A 25,916-nucleotide genomic window follows, 5' to 3' on the forward strand; every position below is an offset into this window, starting at 1 on the left:
TAGTCAAAAACTTGATATGAATTCTCTAGACGAGTGCATCTCATATCAGGCTCAAGAAAGGTTAACTGCCGCTGTGATAGACACCACAGAAACAGGTTTCACTCTCACTTGGTCCCGGCATTTAGCCAGGATGAGCATATACTTACTACATATCTGGTTTAGTCCAAGAATCCATTAATCCAGGAAACAACTAGTGTTGCTAGACATTTTTACTACATGCTCATATATGATGACAAAGAAACCAACTAGTCTAAGGATGCTCCTTTATGGTTTCAATTCCAACCAACACACACACACATAAACCAGTTGCATATTAAAACATGAAATTCTATTATTCTGTCGAATTTTGCTTCTTTTTGCACTTCACTTATATTGGCTATGGTTTCAAGAGAACCAGCGTAATCAAATCGCAAGGCTCGAGTAAATGCACAATAGTACATGGAAAAGTATATAACAAGTTCAATCAAGGAAAAGTATATAACAAGTTTAATCAAGGAAGTCAGAGCTTGGGTAAGGTCTGATTGCCGGCCATAAACATGGTTTATGTTCCATGATCTGAATTATAAATTCTAAATTCTAAATAAGGTTCTAAAACAACAAAAGCAAAAGCATGAAGTAAATTTCAACTACAAAAGTTCATGGACTAACATGTGAAGAAGTTCAATATCAGCAAAATCAGGGTTTGTTTCGTAGATCATAAAGATGCTCATTCTGTACATGAAACTGCATCACTGCCGACTATACTTGTCGATCAAACCTGCTACTTAGATTTGGATAGCGAAAAACTAAAAAGACAGTGCCTATCATGGTCACAGGTAACATGGAGCTGCCTAGTTAAGTAGTTAGTGCCCAATGGACCAGGAGAATCTTACATTTAGTTTAAGAAAATAAAAATGCCCAGTGGCAAATTAGACGACACACCTGGGATTAAATCGCATCAGAATAGAAATCGTTGGATGGGTCTGTTTGCTTGGTTGCTTGCCCTGTTTGTTTACGAATAGCTTAGGATGATTAGTTGTGTCCCTTACTTCCTTACTTGTCCATGTGCCAGATTCTATCAGATAGATTCTTCTCTGCCTTTCAGTGATAACTTGGTAAATGCATGTGCCCCTATATTAGGATGTTCTTGCTCCCCTTCATGAATCCTAGGGTTAAGCGATACTAAACTCTCCAGGTAAGTTTCTACACTGCAATTTTGTCCCAGAAAGTCGCGGATCTTGGAAACTTTAGATTTTTGGGGAACCGGGACCAGGTCATATGTAACCAAATTAGTATAGTATAAATAATTTCTCTGAACAGCGAATAAAACTTCACCATTCTTGAATTCCCATAGTAACTTACTATCGTAATAATTTACCTGACCGTGACCATCCATTAAATCTTTAACTGGGATCTGCCCAACATATAATTTATTCCAGGATTCTCTCTTTTCGTAATCATTCATCACCCAAACTTCAAAAGTATGATAAGGATCATATACTATTAAACAAAGGCAACCTCCTAAAACACCCAATGTCTTGACCCTATTATGACTCTCAAGATGATTAAACTCTTCAACAATTTGTGTACTAATTGGAACTTCCCTGAAATTATCGCCTCCAACATCAAAAGAAACAATACATTTAGAATACCCACTAAAATCAGAACTCGATGGATCTCGGCTTGCTATCCAGTGAGGAGTTCCATTAATAACTGTTGCAGCTTTACAATAATCAGCATCTAGCTTATAGGGAACGATGTCGGGTAAGATTTTCCACGAATGCAATCCCAATGCATATACCTGAACTTCAGAACCATAGTAGACTGGATAAGGAGTAATAGCAAAGACTGGATAAACTTTCACAATCTTGTAATCATCGGTATTGGAATTATAACCAAGCCCGTATGTAACTGCGGCTTCTTTTCGGATTAATTTTTTATCATAAGCTGGTCCATACTTGACACTTAGAATTGATATTTCCTTGAACTCTTTGGTAGATGGGTTACAAAGACAAAGACTCTCCTCCAAATCATCTACAGACGCGTGCATATCTTTAAGGCAACTCAGCAAAATCAAACCATTGTAAGAACCACGAGTTCGATCCCTAAATACGGATACTTAACCAATTGAGATTTGAATGGAGAATCAATGTGTACATAGCTACCCTCAGATGCTGATGATGATGTGCTTTCTCTTAATAGCAAATTAAAATTAGTTGAATTTGATATTGAGAAACAATTAAACTTCCCACTTTTCTTGCTATGGTTAAGATGTTCTTTAATAAAATGAGGGTCTTTGAACTTACTTTCCCAGTCTTTGCAAATGCATCGGAATCTACATATCGTCTTTACCGGTAACCTTGAAAGAATCTCATCCATAACACCGTCGGGGAATACGCTCGGCATTTTTGAAGCGCAAATTCAACGATTTGTTCTTATTCTGAAAAAATAAATCAAATGTCAAAACAGGAAAGAAAACCGTCACTGCAATTTGGATGACTATCAACTATCAACATCCAAACTTGCCACTCAACATTCATTTCTAGAAATTGATAATGAGTTACTGTAATTTACCACAACGGACTCAAAACAAGCACTTTACAGATAGGAAATATTAATAAAACAGCCTAACTAAAATGATATGTCAGCTGACAGTTTAAGCGTATATCAAATTATGATCAGTGATGGATGAATATGCTTTAGGTGGTAATATTTTTACGCATGCAAATCTTTGTATGGACTTGAAATTGTGTTTGCCAACAAGTTCAAATACGGTAGAAAGTTCATAAAATATGAAAGACCCAGTCATATTATTCGTAAACTGAAACCCGAAAACCACTGTACAAAAACTGTCGCTAGATGGGATTCTTTGTGCAAACCACCATGAGAGGGTGTTGTGATCGGCAATCTAAGATTTCACTGACTAGTAACTCCTACACATGGAAAATGGAACTAGAACCAAACCAACACTAGAATCAAGTCTTGGAACCAAAAGTAGTAGTTGCGGAAACTCGCTACACATACAAGGGCAAAACGCAACAAGCAGAGGTGTCGGCTATCAATACCACTCACATTACTGAAATTAGAAACCTTGACTTAGACAATCGACATTTTAATAAGAACTTCTGAATTGGAGTATATTCTAGTAATTTAAAGCAAAATCTATTAAGACTCAGATATAAGGTTATTCAACCATGGCATGCTCTAATTCCTCTAGTCCTCAGATGGATATAAAAACCATGATTCTGTGACCAAATGGAGAGAGCTAGTATTTTCAACTACAAATTTAATGAATCTAACAATGGATGAGCTTAAAACTGGATGATTAGTGAGTGGTCTCAGAATAACCTAACAGATTAAATTGAAAAGCACATGCTAATCACTCGTACATAAATAACCTAAAAAATGATACAGAGGAACATCTCATAAACCCTAACACAAGTAAGACGAGAATAAATGGAAAACCAATTCTAAAGAAGAGAAATACAGTGATACCTGAAGATTGCTCGCCTTAAGAATACCCAAATCTTCTTGACAACAACACCCTTAAAAGTACCCTTTGGAGCAGCAGGAGTACTACACGTAGTGGTGAAAGAATACCCAAATATTCTCTCGCGGCAGGTGACTGATAGGACTGAGGTTTGACACGGTTTAGAATGTTCGAACAAGATCAACCATGGAAGACCTCCATCTCTGGTTTTTCTTCTTTACAAAAATCGAATTATGAGATGGTAGAAAAACCGGAAAACATTTTCAATCTACGTTTTGTAAGAAGGGGTAGTTGAGTCATTTTAAATGTTTTCCTTCGGAGCTCGATCGTTGCATCACTCGGTGACCTCTTTGCATATCCATACATGACATTACTTCTGTCGGATGTAGTTTGCTCATGTGGAGGGTCCCTGTTGGACTCGTTTCCCATCCAAATTCAGTTTTACTCGAAAGATACAAAAGTATATAAACCCTATACACACATGGAAGTAACATCAGCAAAGTATGAACGAGAAGACTAAGATGGACGACAACGGAACCATGAATGAAATAATGCCGCATCTCCCTGAAGAAATTATCATCGAAATCCTTTTGAGGTTATCTCCTAAATCTCTCTCAAAATTCAGGTGTGTGTCAAAACCATGGAGTCTACTATTTAATAACCTTAACTCCTTAAGCTTATTGAGATGATAAAAAATAACTTTAGTATCATGCTTATAAGTGGTTACGATATGTACTCTGTAGATAAAGAATCATTATCATCATCATTACCTAGTAGTATTGACAGGATTCATCGCCCACTCGTTGGTATTTTCCGTAGGATTAGTGTTGTGGGTTGTTGTAATGGCTTGTTTTGCATACGCGATACTGGACATCATGATTTTAGTTTATGGAACCCATCTACTGGGGACTGTAAAAGAGTACCAAGTCCACCTGGTGATCAATTTCAAGTTGGTTATCCTTGGAATGGCCATGAAGGGATGGGATATGGGTTTGGTTACGACTCGAAGACCGATGATTATAAGTTGGTATGTTTTATAAGCTATTTCAACTTGAAGCAATCCGAAGATAAGATTTATTCACTTAGATCGGATTCGTGGGAACAATTCAAACGAACTCAGGATATCCCTTGGTTACTATCTTCCCGATCACCCAGATACGGGGTGTTTCATAATGGAGCTCTTCATTGGCAGTCATCTTCTTCTTCCAAAGCCTTAATTGCTTTAAACATGAGTCACATGACAGATGAGCTTACCAGAGGAATCTCACCACGAATCTTCAAATGTCGAGAAGTTCAGTGGCACTTCATTTATTGATGTGTTGGATGGGTGTCTTTGCATGATTTATTGTAATGCAAAACTTGGTTTTGAAGAATGGTTGATGAAGGGTTATGGAAAGAAAGAGTCATGGACTAAAACTTATAGCATCTCAAAATTGACATCACTTGAAATCGGAAGTTTTGGGGGCTTGAGAAGGATCGAGTGTTTAAAAAGAACACTAATTTTGGGCATGCCTAAAACTTTCAAGGCATACAAAGGACTAGTCCTAACTTGGGTGACCTTATAAGGGGTATCCTATGGGGTGGTTCAATTACCTATATGTCCTTAAATTCTCTAAATTACTACTAATCTATCCCTATCCCTAATACAAAAACCTATAATCAATAAACCAAAATCAGTTTCATATCCCTAACCCCTTCTTCTTCCTCCTCCACAACAGCCGAACCCTTCTTCTTCCTTTTTTTTTCATCGTATCATCGCGGAAATTTAATCGTCGATCCGTGAAAATTTAGTCGACGATTAAACTCATCTATATAATGGTTCGCCGTAAGCCAGTATCTCGTTCTAATCGAGCGATTGAACAACCCATTGAAGAAGAAGAAGATTTAGGAGTGAAGAAGAAACTCAAAATCAACCGGAAGAAGAGATTGAAGAAGAACCAACTCCACAAATGAGAATAAGAAGGTTAGTTTTACAAACCCATCTCGTATTTGATGTTTTTGATTGGTTTGATTGATTTAATTCGTCAAAATCATGTTTCTGCGGCGGTTACAGGGTATGGTTCAGCGCAAAACAAATCTTAGATGTGCGCCGAGCTGTTCTTGAAACTGAACCCTGAAAGTGCATTTGAACGGCTCGGCGTATATCTGAAATCCGTTTTGAGCCGAACTTGGTGACACAGAGACTTATATTTAGGATCGGCTTATTCGATGGTGTTAGTTTTGTGCCGAATATGTTTTGTGAATTTCAGAAATTTTGCATGTGCGTAGGATCGGCTTGTATGGTAGTATTAGTTTTGTGCCGAATAATTGTTGTTTGAATTTCAGAATTTTTGCATGTGTATAGGATCGGCTCATATGGTAGTACTAGTTTTGTGCCGAATAAATGTTTGAATTCATAAGTCTAGATTCGGCTTATTCAATAGTATTAGGGTTGCGCCGAATATCATTGTTAAAATTTCATAAATTTTACTAGTGTGTAGGATCGGCGTATTTATATGATATCATGTTGCGCCGAATACATGTTTGAGTTCATAATCATAGATTCGGCATATTCGACGGTATCGGTTGTGAGCCGAATATATAGGATCGGCTAATAATTTTGCATGTGCGTAGGATCGGCTTGTATGGTAGTATTAGTTTTGTGCCGAATAATTGTTGTTTGAATTTCAGAATTTTTGCATGTGCTTAGGATCGGCTTGTATGGTTGTATTAGTTTTGCGCCGAATAAAGGTTTCGATTCATAAGTCTAGATTCGGCTTATTCGATAGTATTAGTGTTGCGCCGAATATTATTGTTAAAATTTCATAAATTTTACAAGTGTGTAGGATCGGCTTATTTATATTATATCATGTTGCGCCGAATACATGTTTGAGTTCATAATCATAGATTCGGCTTATTCGACGGTATCGGTTGTGAGCCGAATATATGGGATCGGCTTATAATTGTTTTGTGGTATGAGCCGATCCACTCTCTGTGTAAGCTAATAAAAATTTCAAGACATGATTCGGCTCATATGTGTTATTTCGGGTAAGCCGATCCTTCTTATTTTCTTACAAGTTTTTGGATTTCCAAATCTCTTTGTTGTTCGAATTAGTCTTATAACTTTCATACTTGTGTCAGGACCAATGCAGCTACAAATAGGAAGAAGATGGAGATAACACCTTCTACTTCTAAAACTCCTGATCCTAGAGGAGGAGGTAAGAAAAAATTGGGAGAGGGAGGTAGAGGAGGAACTTTAGAAGAAGTAAGAATTGAAAGACAAGTAAGAATTGAAAGACAAGAAGAAGGAATATCTGAAGATGAAAAAGTTTATGATAATCAAGAAGTTCATCAAGAAACACAACCCCAAGGAAAACCCAAGAAAGACAAGAAAGGTAAGAAGGTGGCAGAACCCGAGAAAGAGAAGAACGATGATGATCGACGGATCACTGGTTTACACATTCCTGATGAAGATGACGTAATTACACCTCGATCAGATGGTTTGCCTCATGGTCTTCCGGAAGATGGAGGAAATGTGTTGATTGGTTATGCCGATTCTTGGGCGAAGAGAATTTATGAGACTCCTGATCATAACCGTGCAGTCCGAGTATTGAGACACCAGAGGGCAGCGGAATGGAGTCTTGATGAAGAGGTTCCTGAGGTGATTGCTTACGTACAAGCCAGTGCTTTATGGCCTGCTATCAATTATGGACATAAGGAATATGATAGTGTGTCGGCCTCTGCATTTACCGAGCGCTTTTGTCCAGAAACTTACACATTTCAATTACCTTTTGGAGATATGTCAATCATTCCTGATGAGGCTAGTAAGATTACAGGTCTTAAAGCAAGGGGTGTAAGTGTGGATGCTGGTTTTTATGACATGAGTTGGGATGAGCTATACAATTTGTACCTGGAATGCCTTGGTTGGGGTTCAATGAAAACTGAGTTGGAATTTTGTCGATCAGTTAAAGATGTCGATACCGTTTTCATACCAGGTGGCAGAAATAAGAAGAATAAGAATATCAAGTTGACTAACTTGAAAAGGAAGTTTGAGAACACAAAGGAAAGAGTCACACAAGGTTTGTTGATAATGGATCCCGTCAAAGTGAAGCAAACCGGAACTGCCTACTTGCTTTATACTCTTGGTAGAGACATCTTTCCCGACACTACCGGAAACAAGGTAAATGATAATTATCTCCAATTGGTAAAGAATCTTTAAACTTGTAACAAGTTTGCTTGGGGAACGGCTACGCTCGCTTACCTGCTGGACCAACTTTCCACCGCGTCTAGGTTGACAAGTACAAACATCGGAGGGAACTTCACTTTGCTCCAGGTAACTTTTGGGAGTTCAGAGTATGGTTCGGCTTATAACCATAAAACCTTTTAAGCCGAAGTTTTTTCTTACTTGGTTCAGCTTATAATACTTGATCCATATAAGCCGAACAGTTCTCTGAGTTTGCAAACTTTAGTCTTACTTTGATGTTTCCAAGTAAAACTTGTTTCTATCAATTCAATTCCTTTGATTTTTTAATGTGGTTCTTTGGATGCAGGTGTGGATATATGACCATTTCCCAATTTTGAACTTGGCCAAAGTATTTGAGAAAGATGTCGATTATGTTGATACTGAGCCAACTGCAGCACGGTACGCGTACGAGGACTCCAAGAAAAGGAACAAAAAGAAGTTGGTGGCAAGTTTGAGAGAGACGTTAGACTGTCTTGGTGTTGATGATGTCGCTTTTCAACCATATGAGAATGAAGATGAAGAAGATGAAGTTGTTGAAGATGAGGATATGCCGGTAGGTATGTATCATGGGCTATTGTGGTATCCCGATGGTTATGTTATATACGATCCTAGGCGAGTACTCCGTCAATTAGGATGTGTCCAAAAGGTTCCTTTGTTTGACGAGAAATTCAGGTTGTTACCAAAGAGTGGTAAGGGAACTAAAAGCACCACTTCATCTTGGGAACCAAAGTATGATCCTGATCCCACCGTTAAGTTTTGGAATAATTTAGACAATCACACATTAGATGCGTCCAAGTTAACACCTTTACTTGATGATCCATGTGAAGAGGATCCGGGCTATATGGATTGGTATAACCAAATTTCTCATCCCTTAATTATCAATAAGAAAAGGCAAAAGATATCTGATAAGGGGAAGGCGAGGCCAATCAAGATCACCAACAAGTCTACTTCCGAAGATGTAGTCAAGGCTTTCAAGGTTATGGTAAGAATGACTTCACTTTATACTGTTTTCATATATTAGTTATGGTAAAAATGTCTTCAACCTCATGGTTATAAGTTGTTCTCAAATGAAAAATAGGTTGCCGCGGGTAGGGAGATGTTGAAGAAAATGAAGGCCAAACTTGGTTGCAAAACAACAATGACCGTGGAAGAACAAAAATACCTCATCGACAAGTGGGATGCAATCATCAACAAATGACAAGGACCCGAGGAACCCGAACAAAGGCCTACCACTAAGAGGTCTCGACAAGTTGGTGAAGGTACAAGCCAAGTTGGTGCTACCGTCCAACCCGGTAATGATGCGTCGGAAGATGAAGACCAAGGTGGAAGAAGAGGTGGTCGTGGAACTAAGAAGAGGGGTCGTGGTTAAATGCCCTTTTATGTACACTTTTATGGTACACTTTTTCTTAAGTTTTAAGTACACTTTTATGGTGTTGCAAACACCTTTGCTTTAAGGTGATGAACTTTGTTTTTAATGGTGCTGGGATTGGGTTATGGACACCGTAAATTTCATGTTTTAATGAATAGCTTAATAGTTATGTGCCGAATTTACAGAGTTCGGCTTATCCTCTAATGTTAGTTACACGCCGAATCATTTGTCCTTCAGGTTCGGCGCATTCGATAATCACATTATATGCCGAATTATAAAAATTTACAGGTTTCGGCTTATACGATATCCTCAATATGTGCCGAACCGCGAACAATATTTTAACCCAAAAATTAACAAATTCATGTTCGGCTCAGACGATAATCATATTATGTGCCGAACCTTGAACATAAGAGGTTTCGGCTGATACGATATTCTCCATATGTGCCTAACCAGTAACAATATTTCAACCCAGAAATTAAAAAAATTATGTTCGGCACATACGAATTTGGATATGTAAGCCGAATTAGTAATGATTCTATTCCGGGCTATTCAGGATGTTGTTCGGCTTACCATGAAACTTTCATATAAGCCGAACTAGTGTCTAGCAAAAGGGTGGGAATTGGAAATTATAGGTTCGGCGCATGCAGTAAACAGATTCAGTAAGCCGAACCGTTCATCAATTGGTAGATTCGGCTCATAGATGTGAGCCGAACCTCAACCTGTTTCGCCGAACCATGATTCATAATCTAAGAAATCAGCCATTTGGGAATCATTGGTGTAGTTGATGTGTATTTTCCTAGGTTTTTTAGATGATATATGACCCTCCTCATCCTCCATTGAATCAAGAATTATAATTTTCTCACTTTCTCCTTCTCTTTCTCTCCTTCTTAACCAAACCAAAACTTTGATTTTTTTTTTTCCTCATATTTTTCATCTAAACAACTCTTATAATTCTGAAAATTATCTTAATCTCTAAACAAAATAATTAATCACTAATCAAGATTATTAACACTAATACGTAAAGGGAAGATTTGCCATTAAAAAAATTTGGGTTAAGGGGTTATCTGATTTTGCTATTCAACAAACTTTTTTGTTTTCATTCAGTATGCCTTGAAAGATTTTGGTATGCCCAAAATTATGGTTCTTTAAAAACTGGAGAGATTCTATTAGAGGTTTATTACACCGAGAAGAATGGGTTTTATAAAGAGGCTTTGGTTTTATATGATCCAATGAATGAAACGTCCACTGATTTGAAGCCTGATACGGGTACATGGTCTTCAAATTCACTATCATTCCATAGTTACGTGAAGAGCTCGGTTTCAGTTTTCACGGGTACTAAAGCATGCTAATTATGACAGAACTTATGTTGTGTTTGTTGGGGAATTCAAAATTTCCAAGAAATTATAATTCATGGTATTAAAATTAAAAATTTCGGGATTTCTGTAATTTGTTCGTGTGTTTGGTAAAACAATTAAAATTCGAAGGATTCGTAGAATTTCTTATTTTTAAAGTGCATGTGTTGTTTGGCATTACCCTTAGAATTTTAAAATAGTATATATATGAGATTTAGAGTTAGAAAAAAAAAATAGGTATATAAATCTTTTGATAAGTTTCCCAACAAATTTTAGGGGGAAGGGTCAGACTCCACCATATGGAGGATTTGGTGGAAAAGTGATTCCCATAAAAAACGTGATTCCAGAAATTTGATCAACCAAACGTACCAACATAAACATAATTCCACCAAGTCTCGTGAACAAATAAATCCCACCTTTAAATTCTGCATCCAAAGCCACCATTAGTTTTTCCAATTTAGCATTGACATCATAATATTCGCTAATGAAAATTAGTAGTTATGTGTATATGAAATTTTTTTATAATTATCCCCTAGCTTTCTTCTTATTTGTTCAGCAGAGTAAAAAATTGATCAGCTTTGATAATACATTTATACATTTTTAAGCAAATAAGCAACTTTTTCCAAGATATCTTGAGACATGAACAAGGTTATAACCTGTTTGGATGCTTCTCCAAAAATCAGATATAAAAATAATTGCTCCACAAAATCCCGACTTTTTTGTTTATAGAAGTTTTTCTGAATTGTGTTCATAAACTAACTTCTGACTATGTTGTTTCTAAAAGTCGAAAATAACCTGTGAAGTGTTATTCAAACATGCTATTAGTAGTTAGGTCTTCTTGAAACCATTGAATTCCTAAAATAACAAGTTTTTTCTTGTTGTAAACTAATTAGTATATAAACAACTGCTTTGATTCTTATAAATACACTTTTAAGATTGCTAGTGTTTGCCTTAAAGCCACGCATTCTCTATTTTAACCGTAGCATTTTTATCGCTTAGACACACCAATAATAGCTTAACATGGTCAATTCATGACAATTACGATGAATCTGTAACAGTGTGACTAAGTACTTTTTCAAGACACGTCAAATATCTTCATTGTGGTTATTGTTTATTTTTGGACACAAAAAAATCAGGTATACTAAGGCGTTGAACTTTATAAAAGTCTAATAAAAGAATTTCAAGGTAGTTAATATTTAATTTTAGCCACTACCAATATCAATTATTCACCTTTGATGGCGTTTATTTTTTAGCCACTCAAAAATTATAATTTCCGCAGATCTAATTATCCTTTGCTCATCGTAAAAAGGAGAGGGTACCACGTACAACACCAACTTTTTCGTTCTGCAACTTATTTGGACAAAACTCAATATAATTTCAAGTATATCTAACCAAAGTCCCTTGAATATTATGTACGTAGAGTTTTTCTCTTTTCTATTCCACAATCAATATGTATAGACCAAAGGTTCGTGTACCTGATTGTGTAGATGAGTTCTTGGACGATCTCAAAAAATCAATATCCAAGATCAATCTAGTCGTATCAGAAGTCAGAGGATTTGAATTCTAACAAGCATGAAACTTGCAATATATCTTTCAAGATAAGAATTCAACAAGAACGAGTCTTATTTTTAATCTCAATTAATAAGGAATTAAACTATCTAGATTGATTATGTGCTACTTGTGTTATTCCTATGATAAAGGTAAAACAATATAATGAGGAAAAGGAAAAACACAAGATACCAGAAGTTTTGTTGACGAGGAAAACTACATATGCAAAAAAAACCCGGGACTTCGTCCATATTTGAACACCATACTGTATTATGCCTATACATACACTAGCCTACTATCATCTTTCATACCGGAATGTGGTTGAGACCGAATTAACCCCCCAAGCAATTCAACTGCAGCCATGTTCCTTTTACATCATAAACCTCACAAGGCTCTACGCACTTGATTCCCTTAGCTGACGTCTTTTTCATCTTAAGAGTTTCTTCAACCTCAGTGAAGACTTTGGTACCTATCTACCTCTAACAGATAAGCCAATTTGATTTCCCTTTTGATTTTGCAATATAGGTTTGGAAATATGCCAATAACTTGCACTCAATTAGATGGGAAGCATGGATTCTTAACCACCTATCAAGAACAGTCCAAACAAATCAAAAAATAGTTTGAATAATTATCTTGAGGAATCACAAAGTCTAAGACGAAGGGAACTTTGTGATTTCTATCTATCTCGTTCCTGATCTGAGATTACAAAACTCAAATATCAATAAGAAAAAGATCTGGATTCACAAACTATCATGTAAAGGGTAGTCTGAACAGACTTCGCGAATCCATAAGTGAATTTTTTAAGTCATAACCTAATTATGTTTCTCAGAAGAAACCTAGGTTATAGAGGAAGACTCTAAATTTTCAACTAGGATAAAAGAGTTCCATAGGTTAAGAAATCTTGTTGCATGAGTCTCTTTATTTACAGATTTTCAAAGCTCCATGTAGCTTTGAATTCAAGGTACGGTTGCTTGGAATTCAAGCAAGCAGTTTCTCAATTTATATAAAATTCTTATTAGGAATACATGTAAACATGTAAGATGCCTTCCTTGAAATTACACATGAGAATATGCATTATGGTCCAGGGTTCTGGAACCATGCGCAATGATGGTTCATGTTGGCAAGTACGCCTATGAACTTACAAGCATAACTGGTATTCAATAACACTTAAGACTGAAACCATGATCCACAATCTCAAGAAATTTTGTGAAAAAAAGTTATCATGGAAGTGTCCACGAGATTTGTAGCAAAACCGAACATATTTGTTGTTAGAGCATTGCTCGGTCGAACTCACAAGTGTTGATATCTCAAGCTTGTTGTCAAATTTAGTTAATCAAAACTATATCTTGATTTCTAATCTACATTTAGTCAAATCTAAGATTAGGATAGGAGTGTATAGTTTAGTACCAGATATCACTACGTTCTACCGTTTGAAGGCGAAGATCAACCAAAGTTTTTGGAGAACTTCGTTAACAAAAGGTAAGTGAAGACTGAACCACCTATTTCTTACTTTTTATCTATGAGACTATGTCGCATGACTAAATTAGACATTACATGCATAATAGAAATTTCGAGTGAAGTTTATCTTGTTAATCATTCTCGAAATATCTTGACTAAGCTTAAGAACATTTGTTCATACTTGATGAATTTGGGTTCAAACAATTTATTGTTTATAACCTAAATTGTGATTCAAGATTATCATTTGAAAATAGTCTGGAACAGTGATATGTGTCATTGACGTTATTCAGGAATGTTTCAAATTGATTATTAGAGAGATATAAAACTACTATAAATATGGATACAGGACAACACACGTACCAGCTTACATACTAGCAACTGTTATAGGTCTGGAGCCGTAGTACATGTACCCAGTACACGTACAGGCGTAGCTATAATTCGGTAACAACTTTTGGTACACATACCTAGTATATGTAAACCCAAAAGCTTATGTTGACTCGTAAACTCAGGTTGGTACACATACCTAGTATGCAAACCGGAAAAGTTCTGTAAACTCCCGAACACGTTTTGTCGTAAGGGTATACAAACCCGGTACACGTACCATGACAAAATAACTGACGAACTGGAAGTAAGTACACGTACTTACCCTGACGAATATTTTTAGATGTATCAGTATTATTTCTATGAGATAATCAACGTTTGAACAACTCTCTAAAAACACATCTAGACATAATTGATCATATCATAACTCATGGTTGTGAGTCAAGATTAAAGTCATAACGTGTTATATGAAAATGATTAGGCTTATCATTCGTCTGGCTAGTTTCGGCTAACCTTTCATGAACAAGTCCACTACACCAAATTCTGGATTTAGCAAACCAGATTAGCAACAGAATTAAAGCTGTTGCTAATTAGCAACTAAAAAAAGATGTTTCTAAGATTTAGCAACAACTATTTTCTGTCGCGACATTCGCGACTACTGATCTTCAGTTGCTATTAGCAACTGCAGAAAGATCATGCATGCCACTCGTCTGCGTGCCAAGTAACACTCATTGTTATTTGTCTGCCCAAGTCAACTCAACCCATTTTGAATCAGATAGATGAATCCACCCCGACTGCCATATATCTCTAACCCTAGACTTCAGAAATCTTATCCACTCCCTTCTCTAACCCTTCTCTCTATCCAGCCGCAAAAAAGAAGAAGAAGAACAAGAAGAGATAGGAGCCGCAGACGGTGGTAAAAAAAAATATACAGGTGCACAGACGCACTGATCATTAAACTTGAAGAAGTTTATGATGTGACTGGTGAAGAATCTCTTATCTAAATCTCAGTGATTTAGTTTTCTAATTCGAATTTAAATCGGTTTTGTTGCTTATTGGTTTGATTTTTTTTTTGTTGATTTTGTGTGGAAAAGAGAAACTGTACCGATTTGATAAAGATGGAATTCAATAGAAAAAAAGAGATACTTAAAGCTGAACAAGGCTCGTTATCTTGGTATTATACCTCTCTTTAATCATCTAAAGATTCAATTTTTATCCTTACTGTTGAAATCCCTAGAAAAAATTTAAACTTTTAGCTTATTTTTGGGTTAAATTTGTGAAATTTAGGTTTTTTTTTTTAATAGATTGATGATAATTTGGTTCTGGGATTTATGTCTAGATGAATTTTGTGATGCCCATGTTGTGAAACTTCGAAATTTAGTGAACATACTGTGATTAAAGCAATCTCAGTGGAGAAAAAAATCGGATTTTTGTTTATATGAATGACCACAAGTACATTGGTCATTGATATAATGTAGTTTAACTTAACATGAATGGATTTTATGTGTTGATGGGTTGTCAGAAACCAGGTTAGAAATTATGGATAGTTGTTAGTGTAATGATAGTAGCTTAATGTGGATTTAAACGATCTCCAAAACGTGCTCGTTTTGAGTGAATTGTTGTATTTAAGTGTTTGGTATAGTTCTACTAACGATGGCGTTACATTAGCTTTTTAATTATTCAGAGGGAATACTTCAAACAAGGAAAAACCGAACAATTGAAGGATATATTGGAGGAAGGGTCTTTGCCAGAGATTGATGACAGAGCTTGCTAGAGAATATTTTAGTTATCAAGGAATAATTGAGACTAAGCAAAGAGAAAAAGATGAGTATTTTGTTTTGGAAACACAATATTATAACAGAGCTTCGAGAATTGACATACATGAGCCTTCAACTTGGGTTGGTAAAGGTTAGTAAATTTAACGCTGAACACGTGTAAGTTACCTTGTTTTGATGAATGAAGCATTGTGTTTGAGTATTAGATGTTTAGAGTAGAGAGGTAAGAATTGAAACCAAGTGGTTATGTTTTCGACAGTTTCATAAGTATGTTGTTACTGACATGATTGGGAAGTTAAAAGCTATATCCTAACTTCTTGTGTACAAGCCAGCTTTTACTGGTCAAGGGTGAAACAGAACAAGCATCTTCAACGTTTAAGATTGTGCTGGAAGGAAATCCTAAGAATGTGCCTATGCGCTTCTTGGTCAGGTATGTCGAATTGACAACCTATTGCTCTTCCTATGCATCTTAAGCTGGAGCTTACAACCTTTTAATATTCAATATCCAGCATAAAATTTGCCTGTATTTTTTCTTCAAACTTATTTGTTTGATAAAATTTTATGTGTGCAGGCATGTGTTCAGTTCAGCCTTAACCGTTACACAGAGTCTTTGGACTTATATAAGGTATGTTTGTTCTACGCATTGTGTGGATGTTGCCATCAACATGTATTTACCCTTTTTTTATTTTATCATAATGAGAAACTGAACTTCGTCCTATTTTCTACTTGTTTAAGAGGGCTTTGCAAGTGTTTCCTAATGGTCCTGCAGTTGTAAGGCTTGGAATAGGTCTCTGTCACTACAAACTTGGACAGTTTGAAAAAGCCTGCAAACTTTGAAGCTTCTTAAAAATAAACAGACTGAAAAAGGATTTGGTTATGAGACTATATAAGCCATTCAAGATCTTTGGTAATCATCAAGGTTTGTTGTTTTTTATTTCTGAATTGATTTTGGTTTTATTTGAAGTTGATTTGATCTGTGAGATTTGATTGGTTTTTTGTTCTTTTTGTGAATGTAAAGATGGGATACGTTGGAGTCTGATCTTGATTCCAGCTGTGAACTGATGAATTCAGATACTTGGATTGCATCTGGCTTTGGCGAGAATCATTTGGGTGGGTCACCGTACTTCTCAAATAGTTTTGCTTAGCAATTTCTTCTTCTGACTGCTAACATCAAGTCATGTGTCGGGACGAAAAACTCATGCTAGAACTGCAGAGCATTGGCCTACATCCGGAAAGAATGGTAAATATTATTTTCCACTTCCTTCTCTGAAGATCCCATTTGCTAATTAGGTTCATCCTTTTGAGTTAGAACCTCAAGTAAAATTCGATCTCACTCTAAGATTCAGCATATTTGTTAATTTTAAACTATTGGTGGCGCATTTAGTTATTACTTGGTAATGGTTCGTTGGTTGTCTCTAATATTTGTTTCATCCCATCCTGATCTGATAGAGAGAGAAGATGAACAGATAATTATAGAAATTCAGGAACTTAAGAAGGCGCTATACCGAAAGGATTGACACTGGATTGTTTTGTTATTGTACTGAACTTTTCTTAGAATATTCTAATGGATTTAAACATTTACCTTTGCCAAATTACCCTGCATTTCTTTTTAAGCAATTGACTAGGCCTTGTATGTGCGAGATATCTGATCTGTGTGTATCTATTTTTGGAACTGATGTGGAACATCACTTGCTTTCTGTTTTGATATAGCAGGCAAGGAGGAAGAAAGTTAAGTTAAGCAAGATAGATAAAGCCCTTTTGAAGGTAGGATAAACATTTGGATGACCTTAATATTAGATTATTTTATGTTGCTGAAGTAAACATAATGGGGGATTTTTTGCGCGGAGACTGAGCAAATTGCAATGAACAAACTTGTTGAGATGGCAAATAAAAAGCGAATGGTAATTTTCATTTGTTTTTCTTTTTACATAGTCTTTGATATATGTCTTGTGCCAGTTTATGGGTTTTGCGATATAGTGAAAGCTTATGTCTTACTTAACACATGTGTTATATGTTACCATGAAGCTTATCATTTATTGTTGCTCATCCTTTGCCTAAAGCCTTAGTAGCTTAAGTAAGTGAGAAAGATTTTGAGTGGGTTTTTGATCTTTTTATTTTTTTTCTGTAGATAGTACAAAGAGGGGTCATTCAGCAGCCCACATCGAATATGTACAGTTAAGATGGATCCGCAGCTGGAGATACAAGGTCTGTACCTAGTTGGTGTTTTTCTGCATATACTATGAAGCTGCTTCTCTTTTGTTCTGGTCATATTTTTGAGATCTTTGAAGAGTTGCTGATGAGTTGTTGGTGTTTGCAGGAAATAGCCGGTGTTAAAGTGCTTCGGCTCAGAATTGTAGATGCAATTAGGTATACAATTTCCTAGTTACAGATTATGTTAACATTGTATCAATTTACTGCTGCCACGTAGAACATTGTATGTCTAATTTTGTCGTCTTTATCATCTCAGTAAGTAAGTTGTGAAACTTGTAAACATTTCTATCTTCTACTGTGATACTTTTAAGTCAACCATCCATTAATGAATCATTTTTTTTTTCAATTCATTGACAAATCTCAACATAAAACTTTTGTATGTCAATCATGAGAATTATTTAGTTCAATTTTTATCTTGATTGCATGTTGGATATCAGAGTTATTAGATTGAATCACAAGAATTAGGTGAACCAGAGTAGTTGAAGGGGAGCTGGGTAATTGCAGGGAAATATTGGGGGAAATCAATTTTGACTGGGTCAACGAAGACTTGACCTTTTTTTTGTTGTTGCGAAAAAATTAGCAACGGCTAAAATGTGTTGCTAAATATGAACCAGAACAACTATATCCCGTCCTACTAAAATATATCCCGGAATAACTCTAAAATTAGCAACTAAGTAGCAACAGTTTATTTCTGTTTCTATGTTATAATTTCGCAACAGCTGATTTCTGTTGCTACAGCCGTTGCTGACCGAAATTAGCAACAGAGCTAGACTGCGACAGGGTGTTTAGCAACGGCAAAATTCTGTTGCAAGGCCGGTATATCTGAGCTGTTGCTAAACGTTAAATTTGTTGTAGTGGTCACTGTAGATGGTTCGATTATAGTTTATCCTAACCAGTGTGCATATTCTATTATGTTAATCTTAAGTTAAGTTTTTCATATGACGGTGATTATTGATTGCTTGATTCCAAAGCTACCTTGGCTTAAATCTAAAGCAACCTTGATCTTGAAAGTATATATAAGGAGAACCTCAAGCAACTGGGATCTTTGAATCCCCGACACTATTCTTGTGTGTCCTAGTTGTAAACTAGAGTCGTCATTTCCTTTAAAACTTTTTAGGTTTAGCGACTAAAAAGACTTAACCTAGGGATTCGTGAAGCCGGGTCCAACTATCTTTATCTTGATAGTTCGTGTATCCTGATCTTGGTACTTATTGTTGAGTCTCACTCCGATCATGCGAGATAGCTAGAAATTGCAAAGTTTTTTCGTCTCAGATTTTGTGATTCCACAAGTATATTCCTTGATAACGATTCCTTGTTGAAATCGGAGTAGGAATTACTTCTGAGGAGAATGATAATCTAGGATGCTCTTCAGGAGTCGTAAGTACCGGATATTGAGGTTTACTAGACTTTATCTATTGCAATTGATTTCCTATCTCAGAACGGAAATCACTTATAGGATTATTTGTGTGAGGCATATTGGTTTAAAGTATTCAATTGAGTTGAAGCAACTCTTAGGTTGTGAAGGATGTCATCTAAGGGAATCAATTGCACGAAATCTTGCGAGATTCAAGAGGCGTAAGGAGCGCGACTGTAACTTAATCGCTATGATGCTATATTCGGCCTCAACTACATTCCAGTCTGAAGTTCTGATAGTAGGCTAGAGTCTGTAGCGGCTTAATACAATATGGTGTTCAAATTTGGACTAGGTCACGGGGGTTTTCTGCATTTGCGGTTTCCTCGTTAACAAAATTTCTGGTGTCTGTGTTATTTCTTTTTTCGCATTATATTGTTTATCTTTATAATTGAAATATCATAGGTTGTACGTAAATCAATTAAAGTAGATACGTCCATTTTAATTGTTGGATACGACTTGATTGATCTTGGAAATTGACCTTTGAAATCTTCCAAGAACTCTCATGGTATAATCAGGTTCACGGACTTGTTTCCTCATACACTTTGATTGTGAGAGAAAAAGATACAAAACTCTTCATATAATTCCTGATTGAGATTCGTTAAGTTGTAACTCTCAGAATTGTATTTTAGTTTACTTCATACAGGTTGCCTAAAAAAGGTTGAGGTGTATTTTGGTACCCCCGTCTTTTTAATTGTAAAATAGTTCATGAGCTTTTTCGAAATCAGAATTGGGTACGCATGCGTACTGGATATGCACTATGGATTGTTCACAAAATCAGGCTTCAAGGGTACCGTACTGGGTGCGTATACTTATGGGCAATTTGCAAACTTAAATCCCAGGGGTACACGTACTTGGTACGTGTACCGGGTATGCACACCTTCCCTGTTCACGGAGTTCAAACTTTTCTGAAAACTCTCTTTAAGGGATTTGAAATAATTCCCAATGCTCATAAACAATAATGTCATTGCTTGGCCAATTTCCAAATAATCAACTTGAAAACAAAAATAGTTCATGAAAAATATATTTTATTTAACCAAGATTGTTAAGGATCTAAAAAAATTCATTGTTTGAATCATATTTCGAGAGATTTCCTAAGACAAGCTTGACTCGAAATTTCTTCTTTGCAATAATAAATCTCTTAAAATCATACTACATAGTCTCATAAGATAGAATAGTAAATGCCATGAGTAAATAAGATAGGTCAGTCTTCACTTGCCTCTTTGTTGATGAAGTTCTCGCAAATGTCTTCGTTTTTTTCTCCGTTCCTCAATCTTCGAGGGTTATTCACTGATGTTTGATACTCAACTACAATACTCTAATCCTAGATCGAGACTTGAATTTAGTAGACCACAAACCAAGATATAGTTTTGTGAAACTAACATTGTCAGCAAGCTTGAGATACCAAAACTTGTGAGTTCGACCGAGCAGTGCTCTAATACTTGATTTCACATCCATGAAGGGGTTGTATGTCATGTTTATCCATGGGAATGCATCAACCTTTTGTGTTCTGGCATCTTTATGCCACATACTTATACTCAGTTCATATGGACATACTGGCCATATATTTTTATCACGTGTGTAGCAAAACTCATATTATTAACCGTTGTTCTAAATTTATCACGCATTAACATTGATCCTAAATACTTTTGATCATATAATAAACATCACCTATCTTTGATAAGTTGAATTAAGTTGTTACATAACCGAGAAAATTTTGCACAGTGCAATATAAATCTATAGTATAAGTTACAAACATACCAAAATTGATACTTTAAATTTTCTTATGCTTTTAGGACTGTAATTAAGTTGCTCGTTCCGTATTTGATGAGAAACTCACATCGTGTGCCAGTTAAAGAGCAAGAATTTAGTGGCTTTAACTGGACTTACCGTTGTTCTTTCGCTACCAAATGTGAAAGGGAAACAATATTCAAACTTTTGAATAAAAACATGCAAAATTAAGATTGTGTACAAAAACAAATACAAATGTTTGACTAACAAGCACACTAAGGGGGGAAACGGCGGAACTTGATTGATATATCACAATGTGACCTTCATCTTTGAGCAAATACAACGCGTTCAGGATTAAGATATTTTGGAAACAACGCATTTCAATGAGATGATACACACTCATCTACAAATAAAGAGTAAAATTAAAACACATTCACTTAATCACTTATATTAGGATGAATTGAGTATGAAGGCATGCCCGTCAGTGAAATTAATTTATCATCTACGATCCTATAACAACTCGATTTCCCTTGGAAAAACGAAGTGTCTGGGAAGCAGATAGAAGTTACAGACAGGACCACCAACATAAAACGGCATAAAAAAATCTAAAATTTCTGCCAGAATTTTTCTTTTGTTGAGGATTTTAGTTCATCTAACTCTTTAATCGCATAGATATTGAATGGTGGCTACAGTATTATATTGTGAATAAGAAAGTTAGGTGTAGTGCATTTGCGATCCAAGTATCAACTAATAATACTAAATCAATATAGTGGTAAAACAAATGCACTTCCCATGTTCAGGAACTTTATGGAAAAAATAGTAGAGCTTGGTCGCCTGAAGTCAAAATCTCTCCTCAAGTTTAGTAACCATAAGTAGAACAAATCCACAAAATGCATCAAGTAAAGTCAATTCAAACTGAGTTGAGCTCTACAACTCGGCGACCAAATCGACGAATTTTTTCTCGTCAATTTTTCTCATCAATTTTCATTTCATGTGCATCATTCTTTAATTCAGGTGATTTTCTACATTGATTTCAATTGCAGTTCTTACAATCAAATCAATATGTCTAAAATCTAATCTACATGGTATAAAATTCTGGTTTCGATCAGATTCTGAGGTTCCATCAAACCTAGATCTGAATCTTCTTTTGTTTCACATAATTCTAGCCATCTGTGGTTCATCCCGGATGAGATTATTGATGAGAGTTTAAATGAATGAGGATTATCTTGATTGGTAGATTATTTGGTTAAAACAAGATGGTCACTGTTGAATCGTGTTTGCGTAAGCAAATGTCTCTTTCAGGTACTTGCCAATTCATTCCAATTGGCAAAGGTTTTTTCATTATTAAACTAGAAAATCAGATGGATATGATAATATATACGAAGGATTTTGGGAAGTTGAATCTCAATACCTGAAACTTAGATACTGGGAGCGAGATTTCAAACCAGAACACAAAAACTTCAAGTGCTTTTGTACGGATTTTTTCCTGGTTTAAGTATTGAATATGGAAAGAATACATACTCATGTCTATGGGTAAAGCAATTGGTAGACCATTAGAGTGGATCGAACTAGACTAAACAAATAAATTGGTTACTATGCTAGCATTTTAGTGGAAATAGATTTAGCTCTGGCTATTCCTACTAAGGTTCAGTAGCGACTAGTAAGTTTGAACAGGATATCAAAGTATCTAAGTTGCCTAAATTTTGTAGTCATTGCAAGATTGTAGGCCATTGGGTGACAGAATGTAGAGTGAAAAGAAAGGAACAAATTCAAGGTGAGAGACCTCAAGTCATACATAAACAAAAATGGAGATACACTCCAAAAGAGCCTCAAGTTCAAACTGCAGGTGGTTTTGATATATGCTTTCCCGATATTAATAACAAAGATTCAGCAAAATCACAAATTCATGAAGAATTACTTAGTGAAGGTGAAGAAGTGGATGCAGTTATTACTCCTATCAATAATTCTTTTGTTATGCAACTTAAAAGTGTTTACAACGGTACTTTAGAATCTACTTCAGACTTCCCTGCACTATCTGTAGGAAAACTTATTGAAGTTGGAACAAGCATTCCACCTCCCACATGTGTTAGTTCATCTACATCACATAATGATTCTTCTTTAGGATCTCCAATTTTATCAACTACAACAAATGATATTTTCACATCTCAAGTTGTATCCAACATTTCTACTTCAAATATGTATGGATGGAAGGTAATTGCAAGAAAAAACACAACACCAAAGAAAGATAATAATTCCTCCATGGTGAATAATTCTGGTAATAAATTTCAAGCTTTAGTTGATGTTGCTGAGAAACAGGATCAAGCTTTTTCAAAGGTGGTAAGTAAATCTACTAAAGGAAAATTACTAAGGGTGTGCCTAATGTAACCACAAGGAAGCAAGCTACTAATTCAGGGGGAGTTCCAATACTTCTCATTCAAACATATCTCAATGAGAAAATATTCTGGAATATCAGAGGCTTGAAGAGAATTCAATCCAAACTAAGAAATTTAGTAAAAAAAATTTAGTCCTTATTTATTATGGGTAGCAGAACCTAAAGTTAGAGTTACTAGCAGGGGAATAAAAGGTTTACATTTACCTGGAATGTGTCAAATGGTTATTCATAATTCTACTGATACTGCAAAACGCAATATATGGTTGTTCAGGCATTCCTCTTTAACAAAACCAGTTTTTATTTCATCTTCAAATCAAGCCATCACAGTTAAAGTGGGGGATGTAATGGTGACTGGTATTCATGCATGCAGTTTTCCTTACTGTTGATAGAAGACAATTGTGGGAAAAACTGCAAGACATTAGTGAAATGAACTTACCCTGGATGATAATTGGTGATTTCAATGTGGTGTTAAGTTGTGATGAAAAAGCAGGTGGCAGAAGACCTCTCAATATCAATACAAGAATTTAGAGATTTCCTGGAGTCTTGCAATTTATACAAGCTACAAGAACAGGGATCAAGTTTTCCTGGTGCAATAATAGAGATGGAAAGAAAAGGATTCTATGTGATTTAGATAAAGCTTTTTACACAAAATGGTTTGACAAATTTGAAGGATGGTGCTACAAGGTAGGAGTAAGAGGAACTTCAGATATCAATCTGTTTGGTCTTCTCATCCAGTTTTTTGAAATCTATCAATGATTCATGGAATGAAGAAATAGCAGGAAACCCAACTTTTTCATTTTTAGCAAAATTAAAAAGGCTTAAACAAATACTCAAGAAATGGATCTGGGAGGTCTTTGGTGATCTGAGAATAACAGTCAAGAAAATAGAGGATGGGGTTTTAGCAGCTTCTGTCTGATAATGACCCTGAAAATATTGAATTGTTAAATAATCTGGTCACAGCTAGAGGAAAACATGAAGTTGCTTCTCAACAATACAATGAATTATTGAGAGATAAATCTAGAGTGAAGTGGGTAAAAGAGGGAGGTGCAAATACAACTTTTTCCCACACTAGTTTGAAGATTAGACAGTCACAAATGAATTGGAGTGTGATGATGATAACATGGTGACTGACCAGGTTCAAATTGGTGATGTTTTGGTGGAGCACTACAAGAAAAATTTTCAAGCCCAAGAACTACTTATTTCTGAAGAGATTTTGGATGTGATTCCTAAAATTTTAACTGAGGAAGATAATCTGTTTTTAGATGCCACTCCTTCTGCAATGGAAATAAAAGAAGCAGTTTATGGAATGGATGCAAACAGTGCACCATGCCCTGATGGATTCCCTGGCAGCTTCTAAAAATATGCATGGGAGATTATTGGCTTGGAGCTGGTGGAAGCCATTCAATTCTGTTGGAGTCACAGATTCATGCCTAAAGGTTTGAACTCAAACTTCTTATTTCTATTACCTAAGGTGCAAGGTGCCAATAAATCTGATAAATTTAGACCCATAGGATTCGCTAATTTCAATTTCAAGATCATCACTAGAATTATCACCACTAGATTAAGTACAAGAATTGAGAAATTAATTTCCATTCAGCAAGGAGCATTTACTAAAGGCATGAACATACATGATAAAATAGTATTAGCTTTTGAAATGATAAATGAACTAAACATAAAAAGAAGAGGTGGAAATGTGGGTCTCAAACTAGATATTTCTCGGGCTTTTGACACTCTCAGTTGGGATTTCTTATTTGAAGTACTTAGAAGATTTGGGTTTTCTGAAATTGGAATTAGCTGGCTAAAGAAAATCTTTGAATCTGCCATGATATCAGTGCTATTCAATGGAGAACCATGTGGTTTTTTTGGTGTTGGAAGGGGCCTTAGACAAGGTGACCCATTATCTCCCATTCTTTTCATTCTTGTTGAGGAAGTTCTGAGTAGAAATCTTACAAAAATGGTGCATGAAGGAAAGATTCAAGCTACGGTTAATAGGGGTGGCTGCCAACCTTCTCATTTAATGTTTGCTGATGAAATTTTTGTCTTTTGCAATGGGAAAAAGAAATCATTGGACAATTTAATGAGTATGCTAGGAAAATATCAAACTTCAGCTGGTCAAATAATCAATAAAAGCAAAAGAAAATGCTTTGTGGATGGTGTGTCAGATACAAGGAGGATGGGATAGCTGAATACCTACAAATGAGTTTGTCAGAGCTTCCAGATAATATCTAGGAGTAATACTTAATCCTGGAAGAGTAAAATCTTATCAAGTTTGGGAATGGTAGAAATGATACAGAAATGCTAGCTGGTTGGATGGGTAACTATTGGCCTTCTCTACCAGATTACACTAGTAAAACAGTTTCTCTGCATTATCCCTATTTACAATATGTCAGTATACAAGTGGCCAAGAGCAGTCATTCAAGAATGTGAAAAAATTATAAGAAATTTTTATGATGTGGAGACCCTGCTATTAAGAAGTTAGTTACTGTAAAATGGGATAAAGTTAATGCTCCAACTTCAGAAGGAGGACTGGGATTGAGAAGATTGGAAGTTATGAACAAAACCTTGCTAATGAACTGGTATGGAAGATTGAAACAGAAGGACTCAGTTCATGAGGGCCAAATATAAAAATAAAAGGGTGAATGGATTACATTATCATA

At 35.7% G+C, this 25,916-nt stretch overlaps 2 protein-coding genes and 1 long non-coding RNA gene across 7 annotated transcripts; 2 read left to right on the top strand and 1 right to left on the bottom strand.

Annotated features, from left to right (window-relative positions):
* Positions 1-666: 666 nt before the first annotated feature.
* On the bottom strand, positions 667-3,715 carry LOC113292821 (F-box protein At4g22390-like). The gene is made up of 2 exons (XM_026541672.1): positions 3,475-3,715; positions 667-2,419 (listed from the first exon to the last, which is right to left on the bottom strand). The coding sequence occupies exon 2, from the start codon at positions 2,027-2,029 to the stop codon at positions 1,058-1,060; it is 972 nt and encodes a 323-aa protein (XP_026397457.1). The 5' UTR covers positions 2,030-2,419; positions 3,475-3,715; the 3' UTR covers positions 667-1,057.
* A 463-nt stretch (positions 3,716-4,178) lies between these two features.
* On the top strand, positions 4,179-4,784 carry LOC113346679 (F-box/kelch-repeat protein At3g06240-like). Its single transcript, XM_026590163.1, has one exon. The coding sequence runs from the start codon at positions 4,179-4,181 to the stop codon at positions 4,782-4,784; it is 606 nt and encodes a 201-aa protein (XP_026445948.1).
* Positions 4,785-14,582: 9,798 nt separating this feature from the next.
* On the top strand, positions 14,583-18,069 carry LOC113330793. 5 transcript variants are annotated; one of them, XR_003350513.1, is made up of 10 exons: positions 14,583-14,723; positions 14,834-14,913; positions 15,408-15,647; positions 15,843-15,944; positions 16,086-16,139; positions 16,250-16,433; positions 16,533-16,754; positions 17,225-17,415; positions 17,643-17,719; positions 17,832-18,069. It is a non-coding gene; the product is annotated as an uncharacterized LOC113330793 (long non-coding RNA). The 5 variants fall into 5 exon arrangements; XR_003350509.1 differs by having other exon boundaries at positions 15,847-15,944; XR_003350508.1 differs by having other exon boundaries at positions 15,408-15,944.
* Positions 18,070-25,916: the final 7,847 nt, after the last annotated feature.

The sequence above is a fragment of the Papaver somniferum genome, chromosome 1, assembly GCF_003573695.1.
Source record: "Papaver somniferum cultivar HN1 chromosome 1, ASM357369v1, whole genome shotgun sequence".
Classification (NCBI taxonomy): Eukaryota; Viridiplantae; Streptophyta; class Magnoliopsida; order Ranunculales; family Papaveraceae; genus Papaver; species Papaver somniferum.